General features: G+C 44.2%; 1 protein-coding gene across 2 annotated transcripts; it reads right to left on the bottom strand.

Moving 5' to 3' along the window:
* Positions 1-541: 541 nt before the first annotated feature.
* LOC106550930 (lysosomal dipeptide transporter MFSD1) lies at positions 542-17,864 on the bottom strand. Of its 2 annotated transcripts, XM_014068918.2 has the most exons (13): positions 17,786-17,864; positions 15,147-15,247; positions 14,039-14,163; positions 13,870-13,925; positions 12,123-12,266; positions 10,224-10,382; positions 7,728-7,843; positions 6,079-6,179; positions 3,816-3,927; positions 2,848-2,985; positions 1,326-1,465; positions 956-1,067; positions 542-848 (listed from the first exon to the last, which is right to left on the bottom strand). In XM_014068918.2, the coding sequence occupies exons 1-13, from the start codon at positions 17,808-17,810 to the stop codon at positions 738-740; spliced, it is 1,440 nt and encodes a 479-aa protein (XP_013924393.2). In that variant the 5' UTR covers positions 17,811-17,864; the 3' UTR covers positions 542-737. The 2 variants fall into 2 exon arrangements, with proteins under 2 accessions (XP_013924393.2, XP_087585245.1); XM_087729119.1 differs by lacking the exon at positions 10,224-10,382.
* Positions 17,865-18,310: the final 446 nt, after the last annotated feature.

Here is an 18,310-nt window from a genome sequence, read left to right as displayed (position 1 = left end):
TTTCAATATGCAGTCAAATCAATCATCGTTCATATTAGCCTTTATATCCCCCAATGGTCAGGAAGGAGCTATTGGAATCCTCCTTCAGAAGAAATCAAGAAAAGAGAAATGGAAACTGAAATATCTGGCACTGTACTATAATACCTCGGTTCCTGAATATATTATATTAGGATTTTCAATGCTGTCAGAATAGATTTCAAAAAGAAGCCAATATAATTGAAATAGACATGTGAGGAAGGCAGACCTTGACCTAAAATCTCATGATTTTGGAAAAGGAAAATTATAAAAGATTTTGATAATACTGCTGTGATGGGTGCTACAAGGATGAAATCCAATATTAGTCTTTAACAGTGCAAGAGGACTTTCTTTTAAAAAAAGGTTTGTATATATACAATTGCTTGCACAGAGTAATTTCACATTCCCGCCTAATTAAGATCTACAGAAAAATTATTTCAATCTCTTCAGCAGAAAAACTTCCCGCAATAAAGAAGACATCTTAATGGTTAAATAACTCAAAATTGGCATTAAAACATCTCGGCACTTGTGGCAGCGGTAGAATTATATAGTGTAAGATTTTCAGTTAACACATAGCACCAAGCAGCTACTTGAAAAGCAGCTATTCCTATACACCGGATTTACGCCCCGTTCCTTAAATTTCCTTAACCCCCAAATAAAGGGGGACACATTGAAGAATGAGGCTCATTTACGTTCTACTCCACGTCCCGAAGGCCTCTTCTTCAGTTGATCGATGGTTCTTCCGTCTCATTGAGAAGGGGAGCTGTGTCAACAGACGGTTGTGCCACTGCCTCAGTTGGGGAGCGTTTGGTCGAGCGGTTCAGCGTGCCACCCTGGGAATTCATAGAATTTGGGAAAGTTTGGTGAAAGTTGAACCTTTATGGACCTTAGTCCAGGGTAAGGGGTTCCCCCTTGTTAATCGGCCAAGATGGATTCTTACCTGCTTCTTATCTACTATGTTAAGGCAGACAGAGCTGCCAATGCAAGCGATGGTATTGGCCAGCATGAAGATCATCATCTGTTGCCAGCGCCATAAGGGGATCTTCAGTTCACTGGCAAAGGTTTTTTAAAAAAAAGAAAAACATTACTGGCCTGAATAGGGAGCAAGAGGAACAAGCCCAAGCATTTACATCATATCGCATTAGTTCCGTAAGATACAGATGGTCCTCGGCTTATAGCAGTTCACTTAGTAACCGTTTGAACGGACTTGAAAAGGGGACTTATGATCCTTGTTCACATTTATGACATTGCAATATCCCTGCAGTCACACGTAAACTCTTAACTTTCATAAGCAAAAGGACAGTTATTACCTGGACTTTGTTCCCAAGATCCGTCCCACGATCACATTAGAGAGTCCAATACCGATCATTTGCACGGATGTCGCCAGCCCCATAGCCGTTCCCAACGTTGCTTGAGGGACCACGAGCGGAATTGAAGGCCACATGCTGGCCTGAACAAAAGAGAGTTGAAAAGACAGACCGGAGAAATGGTGTGAGGAAAAAAATCCACTTTTGCAGGAAGGAAGACTCAAACTTCACAGTAGCTTCATCTCGGAGGAAACAATCGGATGAAAGCCAAGTTTCTCAACCTTAATAGCTTGAAGATGTGCGGACTTCAACTCCCAAAATTCCCTAGCCGGTCCATGCATTTTAAGATGGCTAAGGTTGAGAAATGCTGAGATGAACTCGTTAAAGAGTCCAGAATAAACAGGAGTTCTTATCAACAACTCGTAAGTGAGCACGAGATCCCAACCTCCTTCTAAAGCCTGTGTTTACTGATAATCACAACGGGATGCCACAGATTAGGCTGCTTACGTCAGGGGTCTCCAATCTTGGCAACTTTTTAAGACTTGTGGACTTCAACTCTGATCTACAAGTCTTAAATGCCATCTTGTACATTTCAGACTTCAGGCCTGCCACATTTTCTACTGTGGAAAAATGGGAGGGGGGATTATATAGAGTGTGGGTGATATATAGTCAAAATAACATTCCTTTCTCAGAAAGTCAAGGCCATCTTGCCCTGCAGCTGCGATGGTGTGACTGGGAGGCATCTCCAGTTTTTTATGGTGCCTGATTAGACAATGTGATGGGCATGTGGGCGCTGGGCAGGGACCTGGACTTCCTTTTGGGTGGGGAAAACATGGAAGCTTTCAGATTTGGGCTTTCCCAGATGTGTCCATAATGACAATTCTAATAAAAATGGAACTTTTAAGAAACTTGGAGTCTTCTTTTGTTGTGGGTGTTACTTGGAACCCTGACATTAGTTAGTCAGTTTACTTTATTGTCCATGCACCTTGTACAACAAAATCAAATGCGATCTTCAGTGTACAATGACAGTTCAGATTGTGATTGTTAAGGAATCATGTGCAGTGATTAAGCACAACATCAGGTGGTGGCTGGTTTCCTCATTGACTTCACTTGAATTAAAGTTGTTAAGGTTGGAGGTCCCTGGATAGACGGACTCATTCTCTTCCCACTAACAGGAGCCAAACTCATTTCTCAGGAGCGCTTAACCTCCCAGACACTTAAATTTGGATTCCTGCAACGAGCAGAAATTAGACTCTACGTGCTCCGTGACCTCCGATTCTAAAACAGTTGAAGCCAGCAGTGGAATGTGAGACTCAGCAAAATCTAAATCCCGCTTAAATTGCCTTGCCAGATAGTTCTCCTGCTCTGACTCGCTTTCTCCTCGCCTCCTCCTAACTTTTCTCTCTCTAAAGAAGAACCTGGCAACATGGGACAAAGTTAGGTCAATACCAGAAATTTCCCCCTGGCTGAAAAGTTGAGTAGAAATCAGGAGAGAATCAATACATGAAGAGCTCTGAAAACTTACGGCTGCAAAGGAGTAGGTGATTCCTAACCAGATGGTGGAGACTAGTGGGGGAACGAAGGTGAAGGCCAAGAGAGCAAATACGGGCAACGTGAGCACCGCACAACCAACAGCAAACACACCCCTCAGCCCGATATAATCCTGGAAAAAAAGCAGAAAAAGAGAAATGAGAGCCAACATCAAGCTTCGGGAGAAGGTGAGTTCTAGTCTTGCCTTAGGCATAAAGCAGCTGGATGATCTTGGCCCAGTCACACTCTCTCAGCTCTAGGACCAAGGACCAAGCATTTCTGAAATCTTGTCAAGGAAGCTGCAATCACTAAGCCAGCACTGAGCTGAAGACACACATGCGTGCACGCGCACAGATCACAAATAGGGTGATGTCAATGCATTCAGCTTATTGGGGCCACACAGAAATCTAGCTTTAAAAAATGTAATTCATATTTTTGTTAGAACAATGAATCAGTGGAACAGCTTGCCTCCAGAAGTTGTGAATGCTCCAACACTGGAAGTTGTAAAGAAGACATTGGATAACCATTTGTCTGAAGTGGTGTAACCACAAACTTCTAAACCCCACCCCACCCCCCCAAAAAAACCTACCCTCTAAAAGAAAAAGGAATGAATTATACCATTCCCCAAATATTTGTTCCCCAAATATTTGTTCCAGTGATGATTTGATTTGGAGATTAATTACATCGGGGCTAACCAGAGAGAGCGGGGGGGAGGAACAGTTGTTTTTGTCCATGTCATACTCTCATTTCGGAACAGGGCAGCAAAAACTCAATGCAGTCTTCGCCCCAGAAAAAGTCGCACACCTTGTTCTTTATTCTTTTCAGGCTTCTTTGTTCCCATTTGCACAATTTTATGGATTGCCTTTACGGGTTGCTCCACAAAGGCAAACTGGAGGCAAACGCCCCATCAACCTATTGCCCCATTTCTACCCTTGAGTCTTAAAACCATCCTTCAAAACTTACAATCAGTATGCCAACAGCCGCCGAGAGCACAAGAGAGCTGTCGTAAACCGCTCCAGCTATATATGCAGCTGCCTGTTGACTGTAGCCAGGATACTTATCTTGGATAAACTTACTAGAAAAAGAGAAATGGAAAGGGGACAGGAGAAAGAGAAACCCATTAGGGCCTCCAGATCAGACACTGATGTGGAGACGGGAAAAAAATATCATCCTTATACAAACAAGTCAACTCTTCTAAATTGATCATTTAGTGTTTTTAATAGCCGTTGGTGACATGGTTCAGTTCTAAGATTCTGCCTTTGGCAAGCGAAACCAAAGTCTAGAAGACAATTTTCCAAGCAACCGGAGAGCCTCATATGCCCCTCCACCAAGGTGGAAGGACACAACTACCCTGTTTCCCCCCAAAATAAGACCTCCCTGGATAATAAGCCCAATCGGGCTTTTGAGTGCATGCGCTAAAATAAACCCTCCCCCCAAAATAAGACCTCCCCCAAAATATTTAAATGCATGTACAGCTGGTCCCCGTCATATCCTGGGGGCAGGGAAGGGAGAAACGTACCCAATGCGCCCCACATGCACCTGCCATCCACGCGGAATGGCCTCGTGGAGGCCGCTCTCGCAAATCCTGGCTACCGCGCCCCTTCTCTTAGTGGCAGCCGTAAAAAGAATGGCAGGCCCAGCAATGCCAGGGCTGGTAAGAGTGTGCCAGAAAAAGAGACAGAACTTCCGTCCCTCTCTGGGTCAGCTGATCCACGGGCTGAGGTTAAAGGGCCCCCTGCACCTCAAAAATAATAAGGTCTCCCCGAAAATAAGGCCAAATGCTTATTTTTGGGGGGGGTCAGAAGAAAATAAGACCCTGTCTTATTTTCAGGGAAACACGGTAATATGGTGTTTTCACTGTGAACTTAAGAGAAATTTCCCAACCTGATCCTAGTTGTGTGACGGCAAACCTATGACATGCGTGCCGGAAGTGCACAAAGAGCCATCTTTCTGGGCACACTCGCCGTCGCCCGTTGCTTTTCCGGTTTCTGATGTGCGCATGCATGCCGGACAGCTGGTCTTCACATGTGCATGCATGCCAGAAAGTGAAAGCTCAGCTTCCCGTGCATGCATGCACGCCACGGGACTGCTCTTCCGTTTTCTGGCTTTCAGAGAGCTCCTGGGGGCTGAGAAGGGCAGGAATGAACTCAATTTTAAACCCCCCTGCCCCCAGGAGCACTCTATAAACTTCCTAGAGGCTATCCATGCCCTTTTTAAACAAAAAATGGGCCCGTTTTTGCAAAAAACAGTGTGTTTTTTGCTCGTTCCCCCCCCCCACCGCTCTGTAAGCCCACTAAAGACTATTCATACCTTTTTTTGAGAAAAAATGGGCCCGTTTTTGCAAAAAACAGGCTGTTTTTTGGAGGTCTGCAGAGTGCAAAAACTTTTTTTTAATTTGCCTCTTCAAAACCTTGCTGCGTCTTATACTCCGGTGCATCCTATACTCCGAAAAATACGGTAGTGATTCATCCAAAGGCAGCACTAGCTTGATGATTGATTATTCGCCAAGTATTCAATAACTATTGTTTCATACAGTGGTGGAAAGGACCATTCTATGACCCAACTTTGCTCAGGTCTTCAACAAGTATAGAAAATCTCCACCAGGGGATTCCTAGCTTCTAACTTTTAACATTTGCGCAAAACCAGATGCAAAATTCAGATGTTCCGCGTTGTCCTTGGTTAGCATCTAGCCTCATCTTTCCTATTTCTCTCTCCCCACCCCCCAAAAAATCAATATTTCTATTTTGCTGGTTTAGAAGAATCAAGCAGGAGACTTGTTGAGATCGCACAAATTTGAAAGTGTCAAGGAAAGCATCCCTAAGACAATCAGCTCCTTCTTTGGAAGAAGCTGCAACAATGGACAGAAAAGCCACAGCTAGCATTTTTGGATCCAAGGACTGCACAGGAAGCTGGCTGGTGGAAGCTTTGTAGGGTGAGGGTGGGCATCCCCAGAATCAGCGTCCTTCAGACCTTGTTCTTTCTCTTCAAAACTATTTTCACTGGTTCCTTTGACTGACCTTTACTTAAAATTCATGTCACTGGGGCTTGAATTCAGCGGCATTAAAGCATGCCTAGAAATGATTTGTCGGTCAAGAACATCTTGGAAATCCAAGGGATCACAGCTACTTCCCAACTGACTTGCTTCTTATTGCAATACGGGTGACTGATGCTCCCTTCTTGCCAACAGCCAAGCCTCTTTCCCATTTTGCAAAATGAAAAGGTTTACCTTGCATCGGCCACAAATGGGAAGATCCCATTGTAGAAGAACATTATAGTTAGCACCAAAAGCCAGTAGCGAAGTGGTAAGTGCCGGATATCTTGAACTTTCTGGAAGTTAAAAATAAACGGCGCATTAATTACCTACAACCACAGCTCTGAGGATTAGTCTCTCTTAAAGGCAGCTCTCTCCAGCCCAGTGACTCTCAAGCTTTTCTTTACTATGAGCCCACTTTAAATATCTGTTGTGGCCACGCACCCCCATGATTAAAATATTCACGTTTCTTCAAGTCTTCGTGGACTCTGATGATATTGCACCCCCCTCCCAAGGGATCCGCGGACCACAGGTTGAGAGCCATTGCTCTAGCCCTGTGATGGCGAACCTATGACATGCGTGCTAGAAGTAGCACACAGCACTCTCTGTGTGCATGCATGCCATCGCCAGCTGCTCTTCTGGTTTCCGGCACGCACATGCGCATCAGCCAGCTGGTCTTCACAGGCGCTGGAGCATCTGTAAATGGCCTGAAAGTAGGCCGTTTTGGGAGGGGGGCATTTTCGGGCCGTTTTCAGACCAAAAACCAGGCATGCGCATCAGGGGTGGGTGGGTTCCTGCCGGCATTACTGCTGGTTCGGCGCACAATTTTTTTTTGCAAAGTCCCGGCAAACAGACTTTCATGAGGTTTTATAACTACAGACCTTGACCAAGCTTGGAGAGCTGCCAGGCTGATATCTTCCAAACGCCATGCTGTAGCAGCAATTACTTGGCAAGGAGTCAGGAACAGATCTTCACCCTCATGAATTTGACTACTTGTCTCCTGTAAATTCCCCTCCCCTTTTGCTCCTTTTTATTCCCTATGGGAGGGGCCATTCATCGTCCACCTGTGCCTTTACTCCCCGGTCGACCCCTGTTCTTTAGCTGTTCCCTTCTCCTGGCAGCTCTGCACATGTGCACACTGGGAACAGGCTCCAGCTGTTCTTCTGCCCCACTGATCTCCAACTCCAAAGGCAGCTGATAACTGGCATGTGGCCCTGGCCCCCTCTCTGCCTCCGACGCAGAGCCCTCATCAGAGCCTTCCCCAGACTCCAGGACTGGCCCATGTTCCTCCCCAATGTCCTTACTGTCTGAATCTGCCGCCATCTCCGCTGGACACTGGCAAGCCACAACACATTTTGCATTTAAAGGTACCAGAGACCCAGAGGAAATAAACTGAGGAAGAACGAAGCTTTTCTCCTATAGAAGGCAACACTTGAACTACATTTGCAAGATCAATCTCCCACCCACCACAGGCAAATCAACCAGCAAAACAAGGGGAGTACCAGATGTTCATATTAATTCTACCCTGTAACGCGGTTCATTTAGTTTTGGCTCAGAGCGTTCTTTAAGGCCACCCAACTAGCTTTATTCCACAAAAGCATCAACAACGGCTTTAGCAGAATGTAAGAACTGAGTCAGAAGGCAAAGCCAATAAGTATTCAGAATCACACATACACACACACACGCAATCCTCTCTCCTTTCCAGAGATAGGAAAACTGGGCGAGCACAATCAGCTTTAAATGTTTGACATCTCTCTGGGCTGTCAGCATCATGAATGACTGGCATCCGAAAGACGATAAAAATAAAGCAGAAGTTGCCCGTCCCGACATCCACCCTAACTTACCACTTTCTTGGACTCTTGTTGGAGAACTCCATCCAAGCCGAGCTGCTTGGTGCCCACTTTGTCCAGCACGCTAACGGTGATGGCTGAAATAAAGCCCAGCACGCATAACAAAGCTCCTGTGAACAGAGACGAACCAATGGTTAGAACCTCCATCAATGGTGGACCTTATGATTGGCATGAAACTCTTTAGATCTTGGCAACCTTTGTGTCAACTCTGAAGGGAACCTGGCAGAGGCCATCTTTTGCTGCCTCATAGTTGCCATGAACTCTGAAGGGTGGGGAGGGAGGGGGAAGTAGACAGACTGGCTAGCAGTCAAAACAAAAAGCTTTCTTGTGGGAACCAAGGTCATTCCAACTGAGTTGAAGGAGGAGAGGGGGGGAAGGGAGGGGGAAGTAGACAGACTGGCTAGCAGTCAAAACAAAAAGCTTTCTTGTGGGAACCAAGGACATCCGAACTGAGTTGAAGGAGGAGAGGAGCGAGCAAGCAGCCTGTCAACTACCTTAATTGAATTGAATTGAATTGATTATATTTCTATGCCGCCCTTTTCCCCGAAGGGGACTCAGGGCGGCTCACAAGGAAAAGAAAAAAAACACGAACAAAGCAATACCACAATTTAAAAACACACAACAACCATACCATTCGAGGGGGGACAAAAGCTCATTAGCCCCAGGCCTGTCGGAACAGCCAGGTTTTAAGGGCTTTGCGGAAGGCCTGGAGGGTGGTGAGGGTTCGAATCTCCACGGGGAACTCGTTCCAGAGGGCCGGAGCAGCCACAGAGAAGGCCCTCCTCCGGGTGGTCGCCAGTCGGCATTGGCCGGCAGATAGAATCCGGAGGAGGCCTAATCTGTGGGATCTAATCGGTCTATTGGAGGTAATTGGCAGCAGGCGGTCTCTCAAGTACCCAGGTCCAATACCATGAAGGGCTTTATAAGTGACGACTAGCGCCTTGAAGCGTATCTGAAGACCAATAGGCAGCCAGTGCAGCTCGCGGAGGACAGGTGTAACGTGGGTGTACCGAGGTGCACCCACGATCGCTCGCGCGGCTGCATTCTGGACAAGCTGAAGTCTCCGAATGCTCTTCAAGGGCTGCCCCATGCAGAGCACGTTGCAGTAGTCCAGTCTTGAGGTCACAAGGGCACAATTGAACAATGTGACCTCTGGGGAGGGAAACCACTGCTCTTTTAATTAGGCTGAAACCAAGAGAAACTTTAGAGTTGGTTTTCACCAGCTGTGCCGATATGATGTATCCAATAAACACGTTCTTTGATGAATCTACCTGCCTCAGAGTTCTGCTTTTGGTGGATGCGTTACTAGGAACCCTGATATATATTTTTTTCCCGGTCAAAAGTTTTTTTATTTTTTAATGATATATATAATCCAAAGTATACCAGTACATCTTAAGCAGTTTTTGAGTATTCAGTAATATATCAATTCCTTTTGCCACTAAGCCTCTTCCATTTTTATGTGCTCTTCTGCTTTCCATACACCATATTATAGTCTATTTCATCTTCAGCTTTCCTCCTCTCCTTCTCTTCTCCTCCCTCCCTTCTTTCTTCCCTCTACCTTCTCTCTCTTCTCTACTTCCCCTTGCTCTCTCTCTCTCCTCTCTTTCCACACCTTTCCTCTCTCCTTTCCCTCCCTTCTATTTCCCTCTCCTCTCTCCTTTCTCTCTCTCTTTACCGCCCTTCCATTCTCTATTTTACATGGTGTATTTCCGCCTTTTAGCAAACCGCATTTGGTATCAATGGCATTAATAATTGTATTCTCAAAGAAAAAAAATCCATATTGCTAGTTTTTCTTTTAGAGGTATACCTAATGTTTGTAAAGCATATGCTATTGTGAACTTCAATTAACTGTAACATTGAAATGTAATATGTGTGTATGGTATAGAAAGGATTGCAAGCAAAAAAGAATCAAAGGTAAACTAATTGAGGTGCATAAAGATGGTAGGTTAGCTGATACGTATTAATAATGGAAGGTGAAATGATTGTGCCGGGTTACAAACAAGAAAAACATTAGTTGGGAAAGTTATTAGAGCAGTGTTTTTCAACCTTTTTTGTGCAAAGGCACACTTTTTTCATGAAAAAAATCACAAGGCACACCACCATTAGAAAATGTTAAAAATTTTTAACTCTGTGCCTATATTGACTATATATAAAGTAATTTTCCCACGGCACACCTTACACTATGTCACGGCACACTAGTGTGCCGCGGCACAGTGGTTGAAAAACACTGTATTAGAGGAAGGTGGAAAACGGGGGGAAAGATGGAAATACGCCTAATAATATATAGTTAAAATCATAAGATGAGATAAAATAGGGGGGCTTAATGATGTAAAAGTATTTAACAGCATTATGAGGATGGCAGGAAATTTGAATCCGTCTTGCACTGCGTCCAAAAAAGAGGTTGTTACGGGGGGACGGGAAACAAATGGAACCCGGACATTTTGTATTCAAAGCATCAAATATACGTATCATGCTCCAAGAGAAACTCACCTCCCCAAAGGGTCCACTGGATCCCAAAATGGCTCTCAAACTGCTGGGTGAAAAAGAAGTTGAGGACGCTGCCAAGGCGGGAGAAAGAGAGCGTCAGCCCAAAGGCAAGCGCCAGCTCCTTCCCCTTGAACCAAAAGGCCGTGATGCGGTTCTGCACAACTCAAAAACGCAGAAGAGAGATCAGTGTCACTCAACGGGCTGTAACATAAAGTATCAGGACAGAGCAATGCAAAGGGGGGCATTTTTTCCTGAACTTTATAAAACCCCGGTGCCTCCATTTAAGGAGGCAAGCAGGACACTTGAAGCATAAAAAAGAAAGGAAAGGGGAAGGAAGGATAGAAAGAAAGTTAGAAATAAGGTTAAGAGGTAGGGAAAGAAAGGAAGGAAAAGAAAAAGAAAGAATGAAAGAAAGAAAGAAAGAAAGAAAGAGAAAAAGAAAGAGATAGGGAAAGCGAAAGAAAGGAGAGAAAGAAAAGGTAGGGAAAGAAAGGAAGGAAAAGAAAAAAAGAAAGAAAGAAAGAAAGAAAAAGAAAGAGGTAGGGAAAGAGAAAGAAAGAAGAGAAAGAAAAGGTAGGGAAAGAAAGGAAGGAAAAGAAAAATAAAGAATGAATGAAAGAAAGAAAAAGAAAGAGGTAGGGAAAGAGAAAGAAGCGAAAGAAAGAGAAAAAGAAAGGTAGGGAAAGAGAAAGAAAGAAGAGAGAGAAAGAAAAGGTAGGGAAAGAAAGGAAGGAAAAGAAAAAAGAAAAATAAGGAAAGAAAGAATGAAAGAAAGAAAAAGAAAGAGGTAGGGAAAGAGAGAGAAAGAAGAGAAAGAAAAAGAAAGGTAGGGTAAGAACGAAAGAGAAAGAAAGAGGTAGGGAAAGAGAAAGAAAGAGAAAAAGAAAGAGGTAGGGAAAGAGAAAGAAGAGAGAGAAAGAAAAGAGGGAAAGAGAGAGAAAAAAGAAAAAGAAAGGGAAAAAAGGAACAAGAGAAAGAAAGATAAAGGAAGAAAGGAGAAAGAAAGTTAAATACTATGAAGAAAGAATACACAGCAAAAATAAAATCCATTCTAGTCTATTTTAATAAAGTCCCCTGGGACTGGCTGCCTAGAATTCATTGGATTTATTGGGTGTCCAATAAATAAATGTTGAAACATCTTTCAAAATGCTCATCCCTTCCCTTTTGAATCAACAATTTCCCCCACATGCAGCATTAACATCCACAGACTTAAACCAGATTCCCCATCTTGCCTGGAATGGAAGGTCTTGGTGAGCTGCCTACCAGAGCATAACGATGGTACCTCTCTAGGGTCCATAATTAAGCTGCCCTTTGTATAAAAATGCCCTCTTGATATCAGAATTATCTTTCCACATGCAGTCTGAACTTGTTTTGTACATACGGTAAGAGTGGATGAGTAACTTCCACTGTTTTTCTCTCTGCATGTAATGCACAATTTCTACTTTCTATTATTATCTTCTTGATGCTTCTGCCAAGCTCACTTGGCTTTAGGCTGAAGACTTCACAAGAGCCTCTTATCCGAATGCTACTGCTGAATGAGAATAGTGGGTTTTTTTTCCCCGCATCATTATCATTATTATTTCATCTCCCACTAATCTTCTTTCTTAATTTATTTTCCCAGAATTGGACAAGAAAGCAACCATTTAGAGATCTCAGTTGACACTGGTTTTATATTGCATTCTCTGTTACATTATTTCTGAAGGTGGCAAGGTGTTTAAATGCTGCTATTTTAATTGTCTACACTTGAAGCTATACATTTCATTTATAAATTAAAACAAAGCCGCATCACTTTTCCACTGGAAAAAAAAAGGGCATAATTTTGGAGATCATAGCAAACATTCATAGGCTTCCATTCCCCTATAAGACAAATGTTCTATCGAGAGGGCTCTGCTCGTCCCTTACTTGTAAGCGATCCATTCCCAGAACCAAAAAGCAATCTGCCAGTTAGCATCAGAGGCAAGAGGTACGGAGTTCCTTTTAGATGAGAGCCCAGTGCAAAAATGGACGATCCCAAGACAGTCAGAAACGAGAAGACAAAGACACCAACTATAGAGAGGAGGAGAAAAAAACGGTATAAGGGAAAAATTATACAGGCAAAACATGTGGCTTTTATAACAGGCACGTGAATTGGAATCGGAGAGGTGGAATCTATTGTGACCCGACAAGTGCGCGATAAGACATATGCGCGCCGACAAAATAGTGCCGATTAAAACGTGACGTCAAAATCGCGCCGACAAATTCACAATGTCAAAATCGCGCCGACAAAAGCGCGATGACAAGCACAATAAAATCGGCCTAGGGTTAGAGTTATAATGTACATATACACGTCCCACACGTGATTTTGTCGGCGCGCATTTGTCAGCACGCTATTGTTGAAAATCGATTAGCGATTTCGACGGCGCTCATTTGTCCGTCGCAGTTTTCTCGGCGCGCATATGTCTATCACGGTTTTGTCGGTGAACCGGAATCTATATGTATAAGCGAAATACCACTCACGCTTCATCAGGAAATCTCCAGAACCATAAAACCTACAAACCTGAAATTTGGCACGTATGTTCCTCTTAGCTTCTAGGTGCTCGCTAAGAAAGGAGTTTTTGAAATGGCCATCAGATCATTAGTATTTCTAATATTATTATTAACACACTCTGATGCTAAGGAGTTAGATGTTCTACTCCTCCTCCCCACCTGAAAAGAACTCTGTTTCAACTGCCACTTGGGCGTGGCCAGGGCATGACTCATCAGGCCTGCAGCCTGGGATGAGGACCAATGTGGCCAGCCTGAGGGAGAGAAGGGGATAAGATAGGAGAGGCTTCTGTGGGGCAAGCCTGGGGGAGAGAAGGGGGATAGGAGAGAAGAGGAGGCTTCTGTGGGGAGAGCCTGAAGGAGAAAAGAGAAGAGGCCAAACGTAACTACTCATTAATATTCAAGCTTTAACTGTCAATTTATCAAGCCCGATCACATAGTTCTGTAGCGAAGCACGGGTATCCAACTGACTAGTTTTAAATATCCGAAACAAAGCTTCACTTTTAAAATGCATCCCAATCCAGAACTAGCAATAGCAATAGCAATAGCAGTTAGACTTATATACCGCTTCATAGGGCTTTCAGCCCTCTCTAAGCGGTTTACAGAGTCAGCAGATCGCCCCCAGTCTGGGTCCTCATTTCACCCATCTCGGAAGGATGGAAGGCTGAGTCAACCTCGAGCCGGTGAGATTAGAACCGCTGAACTGCAGATAACAGTCAGCTGAAGTGACCTGCAGTACTGCACCCTAAACACTGCGCCACTTCGGCTCTAAAGGAACTGATTTCCTTTATACATTTTGAGCGTTCAATAGACGTGGCTGAAGCAAATCCTTCTATTTCACATTTAAAAGCTCCTTGTGAAAATTCTCGGACACAGATCAATGCCAATAACCTTCCAGGAAATGCAACTCTTCATCATGTATGAACAGTGCAGAAAAGGTCTTCTTCTTTAGACAGCTGGATTTGAGAAGACAAAGGAACATAGAGAACAGTCTCTCCACCCCCAACCCCCAGATGATCTCAGAGAGAGGGCAAGCCAAGCGGTAAAGAAAACAACGGCACAGTCACCCGGGTTGAGATGGGCAGGCACAGAAATTAAATAAATAGTTCAGCTCCTCCAAACTTACAGCGATTTCCAAGTTTGTCAATCAGGAAGCCAGCCACAATCACCACCAGTGCATTACTAAAGAGAGCAAAAAATAAATAAATCACAAGGAGGAGGTGGAGATAGTATTATGTGTGTGTGTGAGAGAGAGAGACGGAGAGAGAGAGAGAGACAGAGAAAGACTGACTCACGTCCAGGCATAGATGGCATATAGAAGGTTGTATTGTTCGGGAGTCATTCCAAGCCCTTCCACACAATCAGTTGTTGCGTTATGTTCTGTGCCATTGTGTTGAGTTCCGTTGGGGCAGGTTAGATTCTGGAGGACAAATCAGAAGGAAAACAAAGTTATCAATATCAGAAATTACAAAGGAGCCAAGATGAAATACATCCTGATTTATAGTGAGGCCCACCTGCATATTTGTTCCAGATAATTAGATAACTCCATTCCTTGCACAAGGTGTTTTTGCTTGTTAGGTTTTGGCCATGTGTATCGAAGGAACGTACTATGCAGCTATTAGCGCTCTTCTAATCAAGATTTATGGCTTAGTGTGATTTGACAGCCCAGTCAATCTAACTATATAAATATGGCTCTGTGTGTGTGTATGTGTGTGTGTGTTCCAGCATAACTCTGGAACGCCTCAAGCAATTTCAACCAAACTTGGTACACAGATGACTTACCCTCTGGAGACAAATACTGTGGGGGGTAAGACACCCCTAACACTCCTCGAGATATGTGTTCTATTAAGATGCAGCCTGTTGTGTCTTAAAATGGCTTCTACTGTACTGCCGCAAAATGGCTTCTACTGTACAGCGCAGTGGAGTTGCCACAGTAATGGCTTCACAGTATTCCACAAGGGGGCTCCCTCTGATAAGGCGGATAATCCAATAATTTTCCCCTTATAAATAAGTCCCCGGGCAATGCCGGGTTATTGGCTAGTTATCAATAAAGCATAGTTTAAAAACCATAACTTAGTACAATGTGTGAAGCCGGTATGTAGCAATATGTAAAAAGCAGGACCTGAGTCTTATGAATGGAAAACAAATGAAGTCGCTACATCAGCTATCAAAAATGTGGCCTGGCGTTCCAACAGTGCAGAGTTTCTTGAATTCCTACATATACCTTTGATAATTCAGGTATGGAAACAGCTGAAATGTTCATTGTTAATCTCTGCAGCTCTGGAAAGATTTGGATTGAAAAAGGCTTGGAAACTTTGCACCTCTAATCTATTTACTGAAATCAAACAGGGTCTTCTAACTTCTAACACGGTCAGAGAGAAAAGGGGGTGGGGAGACACTCACCCCTTGAAACTGTTCTTGCAAGACACTGGGAATGTCAAAACAGAAGTAGGAGCCAAAGGTCAAGAGACAGTTGAAGAAAAGCACAAGGAATCTGTAATAAGCTGCAAAGGGAAATCAAGTGTTAGAATGGTAGAAAATAGCTATGTGCAATTACTGTTAAAAAATTTTAAAGCATGGTAATTTCCCCAGGATTTTGATTTCCAATGCCACCAGGAATCTGAACGACTGATACAATGCCCAGACATTGTACTACTAGTTTACACAAACATACACTAATTGTGGTTCTGATTTGTTTTACTTCCCAAAGACTAAGATGTAATACACTGAGGCCCACTTTTTCATGTTAACGGTAAAGGTTAACATGACTCTAGGAGGTGGTGCTCATCTCCATTTCAAAGCCGAAGAGCCAGCGCTGTCCAAAAATGTCTCCGTGGTCATGTGACTAAACGCTGAAGGCGCATGGAACGCTGTTACCTTCCCACCAAAGGTGGTTCCTATTTTTCTACTAGCATTTTTACATGCTTTCGAACTGCTAGGTTGGCAGAAGCTGGGACAAGTAATGGGAGCTCGCTCCGTTACGCAGTGCTAGAGATTCGAACAGCCAAACTGCTGACCTTTCTGATCAACAAGCTCAGCGTCTTAGCCACTGACCCACCACGTCCCTATTTTTCATGTTAAGTGAGCAGCGAAAACCACAAGGAGGCGCTTTATATTGTTGAATAAATCTATATTTACAATATAATTTGGAAGGCATTTATTGCAAATATTTGTTCTACTGTATTTTAGCTACAATCCTTCATTTACGACCGATTTGCTTAGCGACTATTGGAACATGCAATGGCACTGAAAAAAAGTGACTTCTGAGTGGTCCTTGCACTTATGACCATCACAGCATCCCAGTCACATGATCAAAATTTGGGGTCTTAGCAACTGGCATGTACTCATTACAGTTTCAGCGTCCCAGGGTCACATGATCTCCATTTATGTCCCTCCCGGCCTGCTTCCGATGAACCAAGTCAACAGGCAAAGTCAGTTAATTGTTGCGGCAGAAAAGATTGAATAATTGGATGCAACTGATTTAACAATCCCTTTGTTCCACTACGGAAATTCTGGTCCTAATTGCAATCTATTGAGGGGTGCCTGTACTTTTGTGTATTGTGTCTTCATTCTTGCCATCCATAAAAATTCAAATAAAATAAACTAAAACTTGCATTCCAGCTGACACCCAATCTGTGATTTTAATCACTGGGACTTGCCAGATGCAAAGGCCCAAATACCCAGGCTTAATCCAGCCCAAAGATCCCCTAATCCCACATCCTGTTCCACATGATAATATTAGATTAACAGAGTTGGAAGAGACGTTGTAGGTCATCTAGTCCACCCCCACCCCATCAGGCAGGAAACCCTACACCATTTCCGACAAATGGCAGTCCAATCTCTTCCTGAAAGTGGGATACTTCCAACCTCGAAGCAATGCCACTGTTCCCTTCCAAGTGTTCTCATTAGGGGCCTCTTATTCTTTCTGATCTTGCTTTTTTGTTTTTGCATTTAACATTTTTAATAGAATAGAAAAAGATTAGAATAGAATTAGATTAGAATAGAATAGAACAGAACAAAACAGAACAGAACAGGAATTAATACAATAGAAAATAGAAAAGAACAGAATAGAATAGAATTCTTGATTGGCCGTGTGATTGGACACACAAGGAATTTGTCTTTGGCACATATGCTCTCAGTGTACATAAAGAAAAATAAAATAGAATACATTAAGAATCATAAGATACAATACTTAGCGATAGTCATAGGTTACTAATAAGCAATTAAATTATACTAGGAAACAAATAAAACAATATAAATGTTAAAGATACAAGCAAGATGGTTATAGTCATAGGTGGAAAGAAATAGGTATTAGGAAAGAGAGAGATACTAGGAACGATGAGAAGACTAATAGTAATGGAGCCTCAGTGAATAGTTTGACAGTGTTGTGGGAATTAGTTGTTTAACAGAGTGATGAGGGGGGGAAACTGTCTTTGTGTCTAGTTGTTCTGATGTGCGGTGCCCTATAGAGTAATTTTGAGAGTAGGAAACAATTTATGTCCAGGATGCGAGGGGTCTGTAGATATCTTCCCATGCCTTTTATATTTAATGCCCTTTATATAATGCCTTTTATATTTAATGCCTTTTGTATTTAATGCCTTTTATATTTATAATTTTAATTGCAAAGGTCGCTTTTCGGACTGAGAAGATGAGCAGTGGATCACACCCACACCGCTCAACAGGCATGCTAAGTAGAATGAACATCCCAGCCATGGAGAGTTAGTTGTCCCCCTGGTCGCCTCTTTTGGGAATCCGCCCCAGGGAGATTTCCACCACCTCTTCTCCTCTTTAACCCTGCCCCGGATCGGAGCCAGTAGACCTCCTCCTCCAGCCCCTGCCCACGTAACCCCAAGGAAATCACGTGCAGAATTCTCACGGGGTTGAGATCTGGGACCGATCTGAGCATCAGACTAGTCCTCAATGCAAAAAAAGGGGGGGCTCTGAGCATACGCAGAGCGCGCCTGGCAGCCTGCACGAAGGAGGCGTCCCGTGACGGCCGGTTCCCCGCTGCATCGGAGCTCGGGGTTCGCGCTCCGGCTCACCTTTCTCGGCCGCCGCTTCCGCCATCGCTCCGATTCCCAGCTGTCCGACTCCGCTTCTCCCAAGGCATCAATAGCCCCGCCCCTGGCCCCGCCCACCATCCCCGGGACCGAGGCCCCGCCCCTTCCCTCATCCAGCCACGCTTTGTTCCTCACTGGCCCACATTTCTCTCCGCCTACTACTCAGCCCTCCCTACGTGAGCTCGGACGAAACTCCGCCCTTCTGTCTCGTGACGTGAAACTCCGCCCTCCTTCCCCTCCCCGCCTCCCTTATAACGCATTCCCGTATTTGTAATCGGAGTTTTGCCTCCAAACCACGCCTCCCTCCTCGCCTCTGCAGTTGCAAGCTCCACCCCTGCAGTTGACGCCCTTTGGATGCTTTGGAGGCTCCTCTGCCCCGCCCCTCAGCGTGAAGCTCCTCCTCCCTTGGAGTGGGCCGTTCCCGCCTTTTCTGAGGCGGCGCATTTGCCTCTCGCCAGGCGAGGGAGGTGGATGTTTGTACGTGAACGGCGGGAAGCCTTTCCAGCG

Source organism: Thamnophis sirtalis, unplaced genomic scaffold (genome assembly GCF_051295495.1).
Source record: "Thamnophis sirtalis isolate CommonGarterSnake01/CBP01778 unplaced genomic scaffold, rThaSir2_p1.2 scaffold_14, whole genome shotgun sequence".
Lineage (NCBI taxonomy): Eukaryota > Metazoa > Chordata > Lepidosauria > Squamata > Natricidae > Thamnophis > Thamnophis sirtalis.
The sequence above is the reverse complement of the archived record's forward strand: the minus strand, read 5'-3'. Positions and strand labels throughout refer to the sequence as shown.

What these genes read in the sequence shown, in the direction of transcription:
- LOC106550930 (XM_014068918.2), bottom strand. Translation starts at nt 17,810, where the DNA reads ATGGCGGAAGCGGCGGCCGAGAAAG. An exon ending in TATGCCATCTATGCCTGGAC is followed by an intron (nt 13,926 to 14,038) that starts GTGAGTCAGTCT and finishes TGCTCTCTTTAG; the next exon opens with TAATGCACTGGTGGTGATTG. An exon ending in CGGCTGTTGGCATACTGATT is followed by an intron (nt 2,986 to 3,815) that starts GTAAGTTTTGAA and finishes CTTTTTTTCCAG; the next exon opens with GATTATATCGGGCTGAGGGG.